The sequence below is a fragment of the Clupea harengus genome, chromosome 2 (genome assembly GCF_900700415.2).
Source record: "Clupea harengus chromosome 2, Ch_v2.0.2, whole genome shotgun sequence".
Lineage (NCBI taxonomy): Eukaryota > Metazoa > Chordata > Actinopteri > Clupeiformes > Clupeidae > Clupea > Clupea harengus.
Window position 1 is genome coordinate 29,237,872 of NC_045153.1, and position 17,985 is coordinate 29,255,856.

A 17,985-nucleotide genomic window follows, 5' to 3' on the forward strand; every position below is an offset into this window, starting at 1 on the left:
CCATCATTGCCTTTGGCAGGTTGAACTTCTTCAGCTGCCGCAGGAAGTAAATCCTCTGTTGAGCTCTTTTGGTGAGGGAGCTGATGTTCAGCTCCCACTTGAGGTCCTGGGAGATGATGGTGCCCAGAAAGCGGAAGGACTCCGCAGTGTCGACTGGGGAGTCTCTCAGGGTGATGGGGGTGGGTGGGGCTAAAACCAGTATAAATTCAAAGGTTCTGTACATTTTGTCTACAGTATATGGCTTGGCACACATAATAATGTGAACATGTGCTCACAAGGCGTAGAAGAGTCCGCCTGTATGAAATGTAGGTCATATTTCGGTCAGCAGAATAGTTACCTTTAAACAGCGCAGGGGAGGTTGCCATTACATAGTCCATCAGCAGAATGATAAAAGATAGTTAGTAGCTAGTACAAATATACAAGGCAGAAACATCAGTTTGATTGAAGTTACCAAGCCTTAAACCTTATCTACAACAATTGCTGCCATGATTGTGTGTGTGTGTATGTACATACACACTATACACAGTACAAGGTACTTAAACTGCAATAAACTGCATTCTGTTTTTCGCTCACCCTCTGTCATATGCGGTGTCATTTTGTGGTTTCCAGCTAATTGCCATTCATGAAGAGTAACATTCTGTAAACCATTACTATGAAAGCCTTTTCTTTTCAGTTATCATCGTTTAAGGTGTCATATGAGTTACTGCATGTAAACATGTGGACGTCAGAAGAACAAATCAGTGGGATATTCTTTGGGGTACCACAGCTTCTCTTTCAGCTCAGACACTGACACTGGTAAAAAATGAACAAACTGATATATAGCCTTACTCAGTCATCTACATACCCACCTTGGATGTTGCCCAGTGGAGATCTGTTCCTATACCATTATGGTGACCCCAGAATAGTGTAGTAACCCAGAATAAAACAGAAAAGTGTGCAGTCATTGTGGAATATCTTTGGTAGAACTCTTTCCCCGGTCTGCTGCTGGATGGTGTCGAGGCTACAGGTCCCATAGAGAGACCCAGTCACCAGGGCGCTGCAGTATTTAGCAGCCCAGAGTCAGCACAGGTCTGCTCATGTCAAGGGGATGATGGACGAGCATAGGGAGCCACCATTCCCCTCCCATACCCACTGCACCCAGAGAGGAGGTGAGGGCAATGGCTCTCCTCATAGCACGCTCACACTGATAGAAGAGAAGGAGAGGGATGGAGACGCACTACTCCATTCCTTCTCTCCGTCTCCTCTCTCCCATCAAATGTTTTTTACCTGGACAGATGCTCGGGAACTGTGCTAAAGTGAGTTCCTAAGTTTAAGGAAGACTTTTTCACCTTGAGTTTCATATAAGCTGTAATCACATAGACCGGTTTTTAAGGAGAAAAGGGAAACGCAATGGAGAGATGGAGATAGACACTATATAATGGATGCCTGCAATATGGTGCTGCCTGTGTCTGCAGTCTGTCCCCTAGGATTTGCTGTGGGATGAAATGTCCCACCTTCTTGGGGCATGGAAGTGATGAGAGTTGATTAAGGGAACAGCCTCCTAGTCTTTCTCCTCTCCCCATATGCCAAAGGAACTGGCAGCAGTGCCTCCTGCTCCAGTCAGCCCAGTGACTGAGACAAGTCACCCTGCCACCCTCCAGGGACAAAACATGGCAAACACGCTCTCATCGCAGCTCTCGTGATGGAGCACCGCAGAGAGGCAAGCAGGAGGCGCGTAGTGGGTGGTGGATATTAGCCCATATGACATGCCATCATGCCCTGTGATCCGGCCCATTATCATTATGTTAATTGGCTGGAGCAGTCGCTTGTGTTGGCATATCCAGCCATGTCTCAGCAGACATACGTCCATGCTAGAGTTCAAAACTTCTCCATGAGGCAAGGGGGATGTTCTGGAACTAGAAAACCATACTTTTTTTATTAACCTGTGCCCTAGAGCCTTTTGAATAATCAGTATTGAAGCCATTACTCATTACAAGTTAATATGGCGGTGTGCGTTTAAAAAAAAAAGAGGATCAATCTACACTCTAACTTAAATGTATTTTTTATTATACTTGGGCTGAAATATGGATAGCCAAGTTAATCGGGATGCTGGAGACAGACACACATGCACAGGCAGATAATTGTGTGTGTGTGTGTGTGTGTGTGTTTCCATCTAACGTGTGCCATCGCGGAGGTTGAAAAGAGAGTGAGGCGACGGCAGAGAGGAGTGGAGAGGGTTGGAGACAGGAGGGGATGCTGGTGCCTTCCACTGATGAGCTGAAAAGTTCTGCTCCTCTGTGGTGCTGCAAAACTTCTCCCACCCACTCACTTCTCCAGAGCACTCTCTCTGTCTGCGCCTCCTCTGAGGGGCCGTGTGAATAATTCCCTCTCTAGTCGTGATGAAGGGGAAGGAGGAGAGATTGGGGGGAGCAGGGAGAAAGGGAGGAGAGAGGGAGAAGGAGAAAGAGTGCCTAAAAAGAAGGGAGGATCTAAATTATGCATCATCAACACATGGAGTGGAACATCACATGCTTAAAGGGAGGCAGCCTCTGTCAGCATTAGAGAGAGAAAGGGAGGCTGACTCGGAGATCCACAGGCTCCGACACACCAGTGCATTAATGCATTATTGATCTGCAGCACAAGCACTCCCACACAACTGAATCATGAGCCTGGGGAAAAAAAAAGGCCACTGGGGTGGCACCATTAGGAGATGTTCCACAGGACTTAGAGAAGCAAATACTGCATGCACATCTGTCAACAGGTCCCTTTGGGCTGCATGACAAGGTCCCATGCCACAAAACTAGCAGTGAGGCCCTTCCTCTTTTGAGGACGTACCATCTCTACTGAAAGAAACCCCCAACCTTTGAGAAGCACTTCCTTCCAGAATGCACAGGTCACCACTCCTCTGATGTTACTCTGGGTATATACGGCTGTATCAGTGGTTTATTGCGTATTGTGAGATGCTGTATATGTGGCGCTCCAGAGTTTACAGAAGGGGATGAGGCTGGAGGAGGCATCAGCAGGGGAATGGGGAATGGTTGTGATGAATAAGCAACTCTGGGATGAGTTTGAATTTAAAAGTTCCACCTCTGCAGAAAAGCTTAACTACAGATACCGCCCAGTATCCTCCACTGGGCGCAAGAGTAGGTAACATTCCCAGAGGTGGTTATTATTAGCAATAATTTACATGCTGGATCATGTTTTTTGTGTGTCTTCACTTACTGCAATCCTGCAAACCCTAGTGAGGAGACTAGGCACTCTCTAATGATAGGAGAATTATATATGAGACACAACAGCTGACAGAAAAGCCTGTGCTTGGGAGATGACAAGCTAAGGTAAATATGTACACCTATGTGTTGAAACATAAAAGCAATTTCACAGACATGGGGAAAGTTTCTTTCTCTTGTACAAAGTACAGAAATAATGACACACATATACAAATATAAACTAAGATCTCATTTATTTCTTTTTGTTCATTTGTATATATATAGATCTATTTTCCCATTTTCTACATACAAGTCCTTTAAAAGTATGTTGTCATGCTGGGTGCAGCTTCAGTGTGGGAGATCATGCAGGTGGCCCATTTTGTGAACACTACAGAGGACGGAGAGAGAGAGAGAGAGAGAGAGAGAGAGAGAGAGAGAGAGAGAGAGAGAGAGAGAGAGAGAGTTGGGGGAGGAGAGATAGAGGGGAGGAAAGGGCAGAAACAGAGTGAGAGAAGGGAAGGAGAGTTAGACACAGAGAGAGAGAGAGAGAGAGAGAGAGAGAGAGAGAGAGAGAGAGAGAGAGAGAGAGAGGACAGAGTGTGTTGACCCAGTGCTGAAACTAGATCATGACCACGTCCCACAGTACAGTTACTAAATCACAACATGGCCAGAAGGACTGGCGGGACCAGGACAAGATCACTAAGACACCAGTCTGGACTCTTGGCTGGAAAGTAGCTCTGCACCAGAAGAAGAAGAAGAAGAAGAAGAAAAATAACAAAATAACTCTTTGTTTTACAAGTTCCACGTCACATAGCACGTGGTCTGTAGTCATGACATCATCCATTGACATCTTGTGCAGTCAAAGAAAATGACCGAAGCAAGCGAGCGCTGGAAATGTGGCTCACCGACGATCAGCCGTTTCATGGAATGAGCAAACGGTAATGGGAGGAGAGCATTCAAAACAAAACAGACAAAAACAAAAAAAAAATACAACAAGAGGCTGTTCTGAAATGGCTTCACGATAGGGGGGGTGGAATATCACTAATGTAGAAGGGAAAGCGCCTGTTTGCTGAGCCACGCCTCTGGTTTGGTGGGACGACCTCGTCCTTCATCATCTCAGGATGGAGTGGAGCCGGACAGGAGAAAGGTGAGGACGAGCCACCCCCCACCCCCCCCCCCCCGCAGAACCTTCTGGCCCTCATAGTGCTGCAGCAACCCAGCATGCTCATCCATCACTGGGCCCGCAGCGGCCGGAGAGCGCAGAGCCCCGTGGGGTCAGAAGCACAAGGGCATGGCCACCAGCAGCCATTAGAGCGGGATGTGCACACTTAAACAGCATGCAGCATCGCTTCCTGGAGAGCATTTCCTTTCTTTGGGGAAGGAGGCATTTTAGGGGTCGTTCGAAAACAAAACGAAACCTGGGGTTTAAATCACCGCAGTTTTGTTCATCCAAGAGGTGGTCAAAACAAACCAGATGAGTTTAAATTTGACAGGGTCATGTTGATATCACAGGGAGCCTGTTTTTATACTGTACCACTGATTACAATATATGCAGAATATTCATCAAGACAATTTCAGCTAGGCTCACAATATTTACAAGTGTAAATCGACAGGTTCAGAAATACTGAAGCAGAACAATAGACTTTGAAGCTGGAATTGGATGGAGTTCATTTGTACAAATTAAAATACATGTGAATGCACATACAAAAAGTTAATGACAACATACGGTTATACAAACCTGTCAATCATTACATCGGTAACCCATGATCTTAAAAAATAACTCTCTCATTTCCTTTAGCGCACACAGACAAAGCACTCCCCCTGCATGGAAAAAAAAAAAATTATGACATCATCTTTGGTGAAGATTCCACAGCGATCTCCAATGTCCTGTTGCCATGACGTCTCCATAGAGATTCTATTGGGCTCAGCAGCAGGTGCACCCAGATGGACCCACGCACACACAAAACGCTCACACGCACACACCATCAAGACAGCGCATGGCTCAGTCCATTCTTGCATGCAACATACTAGTTTTGTACCAAAATATCAAGTCATATCTATCCAATTGTTTTCAGTCAAATAAAAAATATATTAAAAGAAATGGTCAAATTATATCACTCAATGCCATCAGTTAACCATCAGTGAGATGTGGATGTTAACGGATTGGCACCGACTACGGCTATGGAACTTGAACTATAGTTAGTGCATTAACGTTATGGAATTAGATTCCGTACGAATAGTTTGAATATGATCGGTCCGGAATGTTTTTTTCCCATGTGTATCTACTGTTGCCACTGATAAATATTCCGTCGATTCCTTTCCGTATGGTTTATTTCCACTCCGTAGCATTAGGGAACATGGTGTAGAGGACCGGAAGAACGGTTGCCTCCACCGCTGTGGTGTATCCTAGTGCAGCGCTGAGTTGACGTAGGGGGTAATAGGGGACTGCTCCCTACGGGACGCGCCTCACAGAGCCCAATGGCCCCATGTCGGCAAACCTCCATGATGTTGCTTAGTCAGGGTAAGCCGTATGTTTAGTCAGTAATTTTGTGGCAACATAAATGATTTAAAGTTAAAACAAAAAGTGTTGTGTACGTGTTTTGACCGAAGCAGGCGTACTGGGAATCAAGCCCATTCACTGTACATATTCATATTCACTGTACCAACTTGGGCATGAATCATGAGAGGGGCGTGGACTATTAATGAACTATTGACATGGATTCGTAGCAATAGTGCCTTTTTAACGGAATCGCATACTCTGAGCACGATGGATGGAGATGGTTTCACAAGTGTCTGTGCACTTATTTGACCCATCTAGACGTTCAAATACACACAACAGAGGAAGAAGAGATGAGCCTGCCTGCGCAGAGGAATGCTGGCATTAAATTCCTTTTAAAGGAAATCTTCAAAAGCAAGCCATATTTTTTTTTTGTTGAATTAAATAACTCCCTCCCCCCCTTTCCCACCCTAACCTTAAAACTGTTCCCATGCAAAGAGATGGCTTTAGTCAACGAGAAACATGCAACTTACAAACTCACACAATTATCTGAGAAGGGATTCTCTTCTCCACACACTGGAATGCCCTGTCCTCAAGCTTGCCATGTGTTAAATGACAAACAAATGTCTACAACGTAGGAAAATACACACAATATGTTGGCAGGGGAGCCTATTTAAGGAAGATCTCTTATTAAAAAAAGAAAGAAAAAGAAACTGTTTCGTGCAGCTAAAAGGAAGTTCATAGCTTTGTGTCAACAAAAGTAGACACTTGCTGTGTTTTAATCTAGAAATGATTTCATTTTTGTCCATTTACATGATGCTATAAGAAACCTCCCAAACAAGGGAGTGAGCAATGCCTAAAAGGAAAAAGCAGCGCCAGAATACAGTATCAACATGCATCTGCAAGAGTTTTGGAGCTGAAAGCACTGCGAAACATTTTTCCTATTTTCCTTTCTTTTTTTTTTTTTTAAACGAGAGCAATGCACTTTCGGGTTGCATCTGTTTTGGACACAGTGAAAACAAATACACACTGGATTTCAAAACTTTTGAAGTCACCCTTTTCTCGCATGTCAGTCACGACATGTCAATCAATCAAATGAGAAAAAAATCGTTTTTTCAGACCGATTTGTCTTAAAGGGAAGAATTGACCTCTGAGTTTCCCCTTACCTCTCCCACTTAACATCAAATGAACACAAATGACCAAATCACGCAAACGACAACAAAAGTGTTCACCAGATCTCAAAGCTACGCTACCCAGGTCACCTGCTCAGAAACAGTTAGAGACGGAGGGAGGGGATAGAACGCATGGGGTAATGTCTTTTGTTCTGTAAAAAGAAAAAAAAAAAAGGAAAACATGCTGTAAGAAACTCTTCAAATCTGTAAGCATAGAAAATTACCCAGGTGACAGCAGTATGAGAATTGGACATAATGAGGTTGTTTTTTTTTTTTCCTGTTTGTCTTCATTGTGAACCTGATGTGACTAGAAGAGAAGGCTGGAACATGGATACAACACCAATCAGCTCAGCCTCAGCTGCCCATAGCCATGGGTTCAGGCTGACCCAGTTCTTGTGACGGGGCGCACGGTTGGCACCAGTGTGTTTTCTTGGTCGTTTCTGCTCCTCTCCTCTGCTCTGCTTCTCGTGTTGTTTTCTTCTGTCTTTTTGCTGTTTGTTTCACAATATTAACATCTCAAAGTATAAAATAACAAATCTAAAACAATAACACAGACACAGTTGCCCCAAGGCAGGGCCTTGATTCCAGTTGTACATGAACTCCCTGTTGAATGTCATTCATTTAAAACCTAAATCATCTGTTCTTTTAAATAAAAATCTCTGGTTTCTACCGACATCATAGATTTAAAAATAAAAAAGGGTTCGGGGGAGGGGTGGAGGACATTACTGACGTGAAGGGTGAGAAGTGATACGGACGGTTGGTTGTGGTCGGGTGGGACACGTACACGCGAGTAGTCACACGCACTTGCACACACAAAACGTAGAGACACACATCAAGCAAAGTCTCGACAGCTGGTTGCATTCAGGTCTCTTCCCCGCTCCCCTGCTGAAGCTCAGGAGTTGAGGGCGAATTGGTCCTGTTCGCTGGGCTTTTTCACCCAGGCCCCCAGCCCCGCTTTGTGGAAGGCTTTGATGAGCGCCTGCTTGGCTGCGTGGTACTCCTCGGCAGCCTGCTTGGCTTCGTGGTACGAGCTGGGCTTGGACACTGTGATCCGCAGCGTTGACGTCAGCTGGAAAGAGGAACAGTGTTTTGGTTAGACGTCGGCAGCGTGGCAAAATGCAGGACTGCTCTATGCGTGACTTGAATGAGCAGAGGTTTCGGCAACAATACCCATTCACATTACATTCCTTTTATCTCTATGGATTGCGCTGGACAGCTTACTGAAGAGCGTTTCTCTGTCTACAAGAAGTACGACACCAAATCTAAAGTGCTTTTTGATTTTACCAGGAAAAAAAATCTCTTCAACCTCCCTAATGTTTTTTGCATCATTCTATGAGAGTTTTTCCTACTCTAGCCTTAAAGTAACAGTATGTAGCAATTGTACTTTAGAGTTAGGGTTAGGATTAGCAATTCTACCTTAAAATAACAGCTTCAAAAAATTGGGACGCTACAATGACTTTTAATATGGAGAATGGCCTCTGTGTCATTGCCATACCAGGGTCCGTAGGCATATTACTCTGCTATGTAAGTTTCTGGAAGCCGCCCGAGTACTACTCTCTGCCGGACTAGTAAGTAAGCTTGCTTTGTCTTGTGTTGCACTTGCTTGATGTTTGACTGTGTTAGGAAAGTTGTTGACTCACTAGTTTGTCATAGTGTCAAAGTAAGCAGATTTCAACAGGTTTCGCTAGGTTTAGTCGCTAGTATCTCCTTAGCGATTAGCAATTCCTCCGTTGTGCTGTCTTAAGGGTTGAAATGCATCTCTGTGAATGAGAGTTTGTCCTACTCTAGTTTTAAGGGTTGAAATGCACCTCTGTGACTACCTTGCTATAGAGCCTCATCCAGCGGCTGTAGAGGGCGTGCTTGCACAGGCGCGAGGGCCGGCCCATGTCATCCTTCCCTGTGGTGGCGTTGATCACCTCTAACGCCTGGTCCCCCACCGTCCAGTTCACGCTGAAGTTGGGCGCCTTCCCCGGCTGCCGAGCTTCTGCATTGCTGATGCCTGATTGGACACGGAGCAAAACACCGAGCACAGGGTTACGAAATACAGAAACTCAAGAGGCTGATCCACTCTACCAATGACCCAATTCTGATAGTCCTTCCTTAGAAAACTCAAAATCAGCCACTTTTTTCATGACGATTTTGGATGGATGAAAGGACAAGTAAATAAATATGCACCAACCATTTGGAAAATTGCTTGAGTGCTTAATTGTGACAGTGATGAGTTTAAATTGCACTTTACTCCGGGCAAAAAAGGGAAGGAAAAAAAAAGAAAATTGTGGCCATAAATCATGCTTAGATAACTCTTAAAGTAGCGAGGTGGGCTTTAAAAGTTTGGTGTCTGGAGTGGCCCACTCCCGCACTGTGCTGGAGCATATTAGAGTCGTGAGCCATTAGGTCTGAGGATTATGATTTAGGAGGCAGAGTGGCAAGTGGCCATGTAAGCCCCACTAAAAACCTCTAAAGCGGAAAAGGTTAATTGCTCTCTCCATTATCCCTTTAGCTAAAGCTGAGAAAGAGCAGGGATCAGGAGTGGAAAAGGGGGGAAAAGACTAGAAACGACTGTATTATGTAACAACAACAAATGTCTCCTGGAAACAAGGTGGCAAGTAATGTGATGACTTTATTTACTCTCATTTAAAGCAACTGGATGAACAGACTGTGGAGTACTCGTGGTACAAGTGCATATCAAAGTAATATTACCAGGCCAAAGCAAGAGAAAATGTCATATAAGGCAAATCATATTAAAATGTGAGTTATGTTAAAAACGTATTCTCCATGTTCTCCCTGGAAAGTGACGCAAGCGAGTGCAATGGGAGAACGCAGAGTAAACACAGGAGTCTGATTAGGACTAAGAACAGATGTTCCTCCAACAAAAGAGACCAAACTAAATTATTCTCCCAGATGTTCAGAAGATATATCAGATAAAAAGAAATATTAAAGATGTTGGTGGGCGGGGGGGGGGGCAGAGAGTGACTCAACCTTCTCTCAAAAACGGAATAGTGCACGACGCCTCCATGTTCGCTCACTGAACTATCCTAACCTTTCAAGAGAAGGCTGTCAATTCATAACCTCTGAAAACGAGGGAACGGTCCTATAGCTCTTCGGGTAACTGAAAAAAAGTAGACATTTGTTTCTAGAATATTCTGTGGCGGGTGTGTGACGCAGTGTGGGCACAGAGGGACTCACCACTGAGGAGAGGCCTGTTGAGGGTGAACTGCTGCGGCAGGTCCTCGATGTCGGCGATGCGCTGGTACATGGCACGGGACAGGTGGTCGGCGTGGTACAGGCTGCCCAGGATGATGCTGGAGAAGTAGATGGGCTCGGTGAAGTAGCCCATGAGCGAGCCCTGGATCCCCACCACGTTCCACCTGCAGGGAGGCCAGTCAGGCAGGAGACACATTTGGCCGTCAGAACCTGAGCAGCTCGACACACACAGATGCATGCTTGACGCATCGCTGTGTAGTCTTGTTTTTTCTGTGCTGGCTGCTTTGAACGAATGCAAACAGACAGACTTTTTTTATTTGTTTACTTCTTATTTTTTTTTTTTTTTCTCGTACAAAAGTCAATCATTCAAGTTATTTTTTTTTATATATATATTTTTTCACTGTTTTTCTTGACGAGATGGTTTTGAAGTGGGTGAAACTCTGAGACAATTTGGAGACAACAATGATGAAATCACACTTAAAACAACCTCAATCTAGCTCGGAGCATAGGTGTGAGGTGAAGTGAGACAGTGTGGAATTGCGACATGGGTTCTTGTCAGTATAACGAGCATGAACCAATAAACCAGCCCTGATGGCCAAGGGGCTTGATCCTACATGCTTGAGCGGAGGGGGGGGAGGGGGTAGGGGAAAGACCGAAAAATAGGACTTGTTTCATTAGCCGAGTTTTTCTGAGCTCCTGTCCAATTTCGGTCTTTACAAAATCCCAGACGTGCCCCAGCAGGGCTCTGAGTTTCTAGGTTGCACAATCAAAGGTCTAATCAAGACCCTCTAAACGCCAGAACTGCCGCCGCCCCCCCCCCCCCCCCCCCCCCCCCCCCCCCCTCATCTCACCCCAGCTGACACCTGCTGGAGTGCACGGGGACCAAAGAGCTCAAGTGATTGGTGCCGTTCTCCAGGGTCCGGCCAATCATGCTCTCTTAACAACCTGCTGCCTCACGTCGGAGCCACGGAGATTGCTAATGAGAGTGAGTTTTTCATTAGGCCCGGCAAAGTGGGGGCTCCCTTTATGAGTGCCATGTGTAGTCACTTGCTGTGGGCCATAAGAAGGGGGGGGGGGGGGGGGGGGAGTGAATTATAAAACTGGATCAAGCTGATCATGACTTAACTTCTGAAAAAGCTGGCGGAGTGATTAATAATTCAATGAGAATCTGGGGAGCCGTGGGAGGACTGGATGGCTGTTTTCCCTAACTAGAGGACACATTTACGCGGCAGGGCAGCTCTCTAACTGGGCTGCACCCTCCCTGTGTGGCCCCCATCTCAAGGCTCAGTGTGCCCTGGAGACGACATGATGGGAGCAGCCCTTTACTTTCTTACTCGTGTCAGATGGGCGAGAGGATCAGACCAGACAGGATGTCAGAGCGAATGTGTGTGTGTGTGTGTGTGTTGGTGTGTGTGTGTGTTGGGGTGTGTGTGTGTGTGTGTGTGTGTGTGTGTGTGTGTGTGTGTGTGTGTGTGTGTGTGTGTGTGTGTGTGTGTGTGGTGGTAGTGCCTCGGCGTCCGCGTGGCCCCAGTTGTTGGCCGTGAACGCCGGAGCTAGTGCCAGCTGTCAGCACCTGAGTGATGCGCTCCCCTTGAGCCGGAGCTATAAACCGGGTCCGGGCTGAAGGGGTGGGGGGGGAGAGGGGGGTTGTTATGGATGCTGAGGCGGAGGGGGTCGAACCACAGCCAAACCAGAGCCGCAAGAGCCGCCTGAGCAGAAAATCTATTAAAGTCTTCCTGGCGGCTCAACCAGATGTGGAAATGATTGGGTGTCTCACTGCAACGACGGAGCATATTATCTCGCATCGGATGGAAATGGGGCATGAAAATAGAAGATTATCTATGAAACAATAAAATCTTCTAAATGCTGCACATTTAGAATGAAATGCAGCCGCATGGCTGAGGAAAATCAGACATCAATAAACAAGATTAATATATAGTGAGTAATAGAAAAAGCATGGGTCACTGCTTGGGAACCGTTCATCATTGGCAAAGCCTGTCCTGATTAACATGGCGAGTCGCCAATGAAACACGGGAGAAATCTGCTTTTTCCCCGCCCGTCTCTGGTTTAATCACCGTTCGCCTCCTGTCAGCCAGGCAGGGAAGGTGACGCTGAGTGATGGGTAGAGGCTGCGGTGGAGGTGCTGGTGAAGGTGGGGGCGGCCGAGGGGGTAAATAGATAAACAGGAGGCTGGTGTCAACCGGCGACATTCTCTCATTAGCACTGACAGAGCCCCCTTTTGCTCCCCCCCACCCCCACCACCCCCACCCTGGCTCACACAAACACTGGCCCTCGCCTCTCCACCCCAGCTGGCTGACACCTCCTTATCTCTAGCTCTGGAGCTGTCGCTGTGCAGGGGCGGATGGCGCGACTGCTCCGAGAGTAATGGAACATGCTGGTTAGCGCCGCCGCCGCCGCCATCTCCCCCCGCCTGCCTGAGCCGGGCTGAGCCGAGCTGGGCTATCAGTGACAGGTCTCCTCTGGATGCCGTGCTAAGCTCTGGATGAATGCAGTCTGCTGAGAGCACAGAGCTTTGGGGCTGACATCTCTAGCTGAATAGCAGCTCTCTCTGGGTTTTGACTTGAGTTCTACTAGTTTTGGGGAATGTGCCCTGGAAATCACCCATCCCATTCAGCACACGATTTATCTGTCTGGTATTGTATTTTGGTGAGAAAACGTACTACACCAAGACTTCCCAATATTTATCAAACCATGTTGCGACTTTACTGGTGTTGTAAATTCCCATGAAACGAGGTTGGAAGAGTCCTCAGAGGGAGAGCACAGGGGTGAGGTTGAGTGAAGGGAGCGCTGGCAGCAGTGTGTGGGCGCTTACCTAGCGATCTTATCGCTGCAGGACATGGTGAGCAGCCTCTCGCCCTGCAGGACGCCGTCCCACGTCTGGATGGTGTTGCTGGTGCGCACGGGGATGGTGCCCTCTCCTGACTCGATCTTGGTCCGCAGCTGCCCCCTGGCCTTGCGGTTGGGATGCCGGTCTCCTTGGTCTGGGGATGAGAGAGAGAGAGAGAGAAAGAAAGAAAGGGAGAGAGAGAGAGAGAGAGAAAGAAAGAGAGAGAAAGAAAGGAAGGGAGAGAGAGAGAAAGAAAGAAAGAAAGAAAGAAAGAAAGAAAGAGAGAGAGAGAGAGAGAGAGAGAGAGAGAGAGAGAGAGAGAGAGAGAGAGAGTTAGCTCAACTGGGCTTTGGGTTCTAAGGGGCTCCGGAAGCTTGAAATATGAGCCTCAGAGCATTTTCACAATTCCTAGGGATTCACAGGCCAGTGGGCTCCATCAATCTTAAGACGAATGGACGGCACAAACTCGTGTGGCTCTGTGATGGACAATCCCAGCAGAAGTGTGGCTCCGTATGATGGAATTGACCAGCGCTATAAATGACTCAAATATGACACGCGACCGGTGGTAATCAACAACACAGAAATGAGACTAAGCCAGCTAGCTAATTAAAACGATGTGGAGACTTTGTTTGTTACAAGCAGTCAAACATCTCAATGAAGGCTTAATTAAGTTTGAATTTTTTTCCCCCCCTTGCTGCATGAATGAAACGGCTTGTCAGACAGTCAAATGGAACGTGAAAGGCTCAACTGGAGCTCTGTTTGGGATGTTACTCCAGAGGTTGCCATCACAGCTGTTGTTTTGTGCAAAGCCTACAGTGCAGGATTATTCCATGCAGGTCAATCATCCAAGAGGGTTTATTAGAGACACTACTCTACAGCATGCAAGACTAGTCAATAAGGACCACGTGCTGCGTCCGTGAATGGGTCGTAGTTGAGTGTAGCATTACGTGGTCATGTGCCTGAAAATACTGTTTACATTCTAGTAGCCTGTTGTGTGTGGGCTCAGAGCACGATAAAATCAGACGTGTGAAAGAAGTCTGATATGGGCACAGTGACTGCTGGGGCTAATGCTGAATAGTGCTCTGGATGGGTCATGTCCACCTACCCTCGACCGCTGCCTCGTGCGGGGAGAAGATGCGGGCATCTCCACAGGGCGAGGTGCTGATGTAGAGGTGGAATTGCACGTTGTCCTTCAGCCTGTAGCCGTGCTTCTCGCACTGCGTGAAGATGGACTTCTGCTGGTCCTCTTTGCTGGCACTGGGGAAAAACAAAGTTCCAACAATCAAAACAAGGTTGAATCACGCTAACAACCAGATGGAAAAAGTGGAGCTCTTTCAACACAACTCATTTGCAACAACTAGTATGTAACACAACAGAGGATATCCACACACGGCTTCAGAGGCCCCCTACCAGAGGAAGAACTCCAGCTGCGTGTAAAGGTAGCGGATGAGCGAACGGCGGGAGATGATCTCAGCGTGGCAGTCATTAAGCGCCAGGCCACGGTCGCTCATGTACTCGCCGTTTATACACTTGGTCCCCGTCGAGACGCAGATCACCTGGGCCTCTTTCACATCAGTGCCTGGGAGTGACAGTGGAGGAGAAGGGAGCGGGAGAGATTTCGTTAAGCTTCGAGATCTCCCACACATTAATCACAACACTCGCCACATTAACCGTTAATGCCGTTACTTGAAAAAGAAACGGTACGCATCACTGGCTTCTCTTGCGAGTGATTTCCGCGCACGCATTAGGTGAGGCAGCAAAGCGTACCTGTTGTCATGACAACCCCCGCCAGGACTTTCCGCCGCGCGTGGGGCGATGTGAAGTTGTCCGTCAGCTCGCTGAACTTGTCCACCACCAGACGGGAGACTGCGTCGGCTAGAACCTGAGACGCCACACAGTCATGAAATACATCCAGCTGAGCAAAACCAAGCTACATTAACCTTCTCTTCCAGAACTAATGCTGAGAGTGGACACATGCTGCAAAACAATACCAACACAGACAAGGACACACTGTCTTCCTAGAAAGTTCACCAGAAAGTTGGCATTCCAGGGATATAATGGTATATATTTGACTTTTTGCTTTAAAATGAAATACATTTAATGAGCACAGTGAAAACAATGCCTATAGCAGACATAAAAATGTCATTTTGGGAGAAAAAGAAGCACTGAAAAACACCCTCAAGTGAAAACCTTTTTCTTTTCCTTGACAGTGCGCTTAACTTTCACTCTTTTCCATTCATTGCTAATATGGCAGAAAAATGATTATACCCAAAGAAACGTCAATGGCTGAGTGGGTGCAAATTAAAGAGATTAGTCCAGTATGACTTCCAGAGTACTTGAGAATCCTTTGCACTAATAATTTGACTCCTGAATGCAGGACTGGTGATGGGTTGTCACAGAAATGTCGGTATTAGTCCCTTAGAGACGATACGCCGGAAAAAATCTTCTGGAAAAAAACAGGACAGCAGCTCAGGGGCATTTCACACAGGCAGTGAAACACTAAGCATTCTATCACTCCAGATTTCCATGCTTTTCTAATTAGTGAGAACGCCATTGAGGGCACCTCTGAGCACAGTCGAAGGTAAATTAAATAAATATTAAGAGAGAGAGAATGAATTGGTCAATTAGGGGCTGCCACGTCTTCCGTGGGAGAAGCCAAGAGAAGCGGGCAAATCAGTGACAGGCGGAGGGGCTGGTGTTAGTGGTGGCAGTATGGACGAAAGCAATCCTCGCAAAAGAAAGATAAAGAGGGAAATGGAAGACACAATGCTCTCTCACTTTTTGACGGACCGCTGTAGCGGCAGTCTGGCATCGGCTGCTTTGCCTTGAAGTCTAGACCCACTGGAACAATCAATTCAGTGATGACACTTTATATAAGGCAATCTCCATTCTTCTCACTCCCCTACTGCCCAGCCCTCAAACATTTCCCCCCTGCCTTCCACTGAAACAAATTTGTTCCTGTTATCTGACCGTGGATAAAGCTTTATTGGCAGTATGTTATGCAAACAGGAATCAGATCATGACGCGTGTCAGATTAAACAGTGCTCGATTTTAACTGGACCTGTCATGCCGAGAGAGAGAGAGAGAGAGAGAGAGAGAGAGAGAGAGAGAGAGACAGAGAGAGAGAGGGAGAAAGAGAGAGAGGGAGAGAAAGAGAGAGAAAGAGAGAGAGAAAGGGGGAGAGAGAGAGAGAGAGATAGAGAGAGAGAGAGAGACCTTCCAGACAAAAGAATCCACTGGCATGAACCAGCTGCAGACTGGACAGGTCAGTGTATATTGTCTTGTTTTAACATGGGAGAGGCAGAGATGTTAATTTAGATTGCAGTATTCTGGCGGCCGTGGTTTATCAGGACTGAGGGGATTAGAGGCTAGGATTAGGAGATACGTTCACAGATGTCTCCTTCAGAAAAAAAGTGGCAGAATTCACTGATCTGCAAAATGGCTCTGTTTCATCCACTTCAAAGCCTGGCCCAACTTAATATCAATCCATCTTCATTTTCAATCAATGCTTCACAGCCAAACAGACAGACAAAGGCTAGACAGCCTGAAAGTGGAGCCCACCCAGCCTTTGATAAGTAGATGAGGAGTTCAGGAACATCAATTGAGGAACAAAGATGAGGTAAACTGATGGGTGTTTATATTTGGAAAGACTTCACTTAACTGCTCAGATGGCATCAAATGAGATGGCATCATTTAAAAGGCATGGAGATATGAGAGCTATTCATCTCCTCAGTTCCGTTAGAATAAATAAATGTTAAAGTTAGACGGCCTGTAATGCAACATCTTGTAAACTTCTAAAACTATGGAAGCAGCGATCTGCTTGTCAAAAACACATCCCCTAGGACTGTGATACGCTTCTTTGACCACAGTATAAATAATGGATAAACTAGAAACTTTTTGAAGCTAAATAAGTAAACAAAAACACATAAAAAGGAATGTTTTGTGCTTGAGCATCCATTATGCAGCAAATAGGCCTAGTTTCTAGAGTGCAAGGTGCTTGTCTAAGAATTGGGATCCCGTTTTGTTGGGACTGAAGAGTCTATTAGGAGTTCCTTGCCTTGGACCATTACTTGTTTGCTTTTGGGTGAAGGGGGGAGGGGATGGAGGCGCAGGCTCTTACCTGTGGGAGGTGCAGCTGAAGGCCCTCTCTGGGGATGGGCTGGCGGGAAGGCGTCTGGTCCAGCTGCATGTTGAAGAGGGCCGAGAGGGCAGCCTGAGCAGCGCGGGCCTTGGCCAGCTTCTTGTTGCGACCTGAGCCCTCGAACGTCTGGGAGTCCACGGTGACGGACATGACAAAGTTCTTGGCGTGGCTCTCGCCACTCTCCGAGACGAACTCGTACTTGAGGCCCGGCCGCAGCTCGTTGAGGATCATCACCGGGTTCTTGCCGCTGGAGGGGGAGCTGAAGCTGGAAGGGGGTGGCAGCGGTGCCTGCACCAGGCTGTTGCTGCCCGGGGCGGGCGGCATGGGGTACTCCCCGAGCGCGTTCAGCGACCCGTTCCCGTTGGAGCCTAAGTAGAAGGAGTCCTCGGGCTGCGCCGGCGTCTCGAAGCCATTGAAGAGCATGTCGGGAAAGTCCGCCTGGTCCGAGGTGAAGTCCGTGTTGACGGTGAGCGTGCGGCCCATGGCCAGGTGCGCCTCGGAGGCGTTGGGGAACTGCACGAAGGAGCGCAGCGCCTTCTCGGCGGCGTTCAGCTTGGCCTTCTTCTTGGTGGGGCCCGAACCCTCAAACTGCTGGCCGTTGACCTCGACGGTCATGACGAAGACGGGCGCGTGCACGGGGCCCGTCTGGGAGAGCAGCTTGTACTGCAGGCCTGGCTTGATCTCATTCAGCTGCATCAGCGCATTCTTGGGCAGTACGGGCCCCGGGGTTTTCTTGCGCTTCTTGGGCCTGAACTTGGAGTGCGCGTGGCCATTATTGCCCTCCTCTAGCGGGCGCTTGCGGCTGCCCCCGCCCGCACCGCCGTTGGGGAGCTGCTCGGCCACGGCGGCCCCCTCCTTGGAGGAGACGTTGTCCAGGTTGCGGTTTTCCTTTACGTCGGTGCTGCACGAACCTGCGGTGCCCAGAAAGAGTAACTTAC

The 17,985-nt window shown here is 47.4% G+C and overlaps 1 protein-coding gene across 2 annotated transcripts in view; it reads right to left on the reverse strand.

Moving 5' to 3' along the window:
* Positions 1-5,039: 5,039 nt before the first annotated feature.
* The window catches only part of adarb1b (adenosine deaminase RNA specific B1b), a 109,537-nt gene continuing 96,591 nt past the window's right edge, over positions 5,040-17,985 (reverse strand). For both annotated transcript variants that reach the window (XM_031560129.2, XM_012836379.3), the window contains 8 exons: positions 17,027-17,958; positions 14,674-14,788; positions 14,317-14,485; positions 14,012-14,163; positions 12,892-13,060; positions 10,041-10,222; positions 8,675-8,853; positions 5,040-7,923 (listed from right to left, as the gene is read on the reverse strand). In XM_031560129.2, coding sequence (XP_031415989.1) covers positions 7,747-7,923; positions 8,675-8,853; positions 10,041-10,222; positions 12,892-13,060; positions 14,012-14,163; positions 14,317-14,485; positions 14,674-14,788; positions 17,027-17,958 — 2,075 coding nt within the window. In that variant the 3' untranslated portion in view covers positions 5,040-7,746. The remainder of the gene's footprint in view (positions 7,924-8,674; positions 8,854-10,040; positions 10,223-12,891; positions 13,061-14,011; positions 14,164-14,316; positions 14,486-14,673; positions 14,789-17,026; positions 17,959-17,985) is intronic.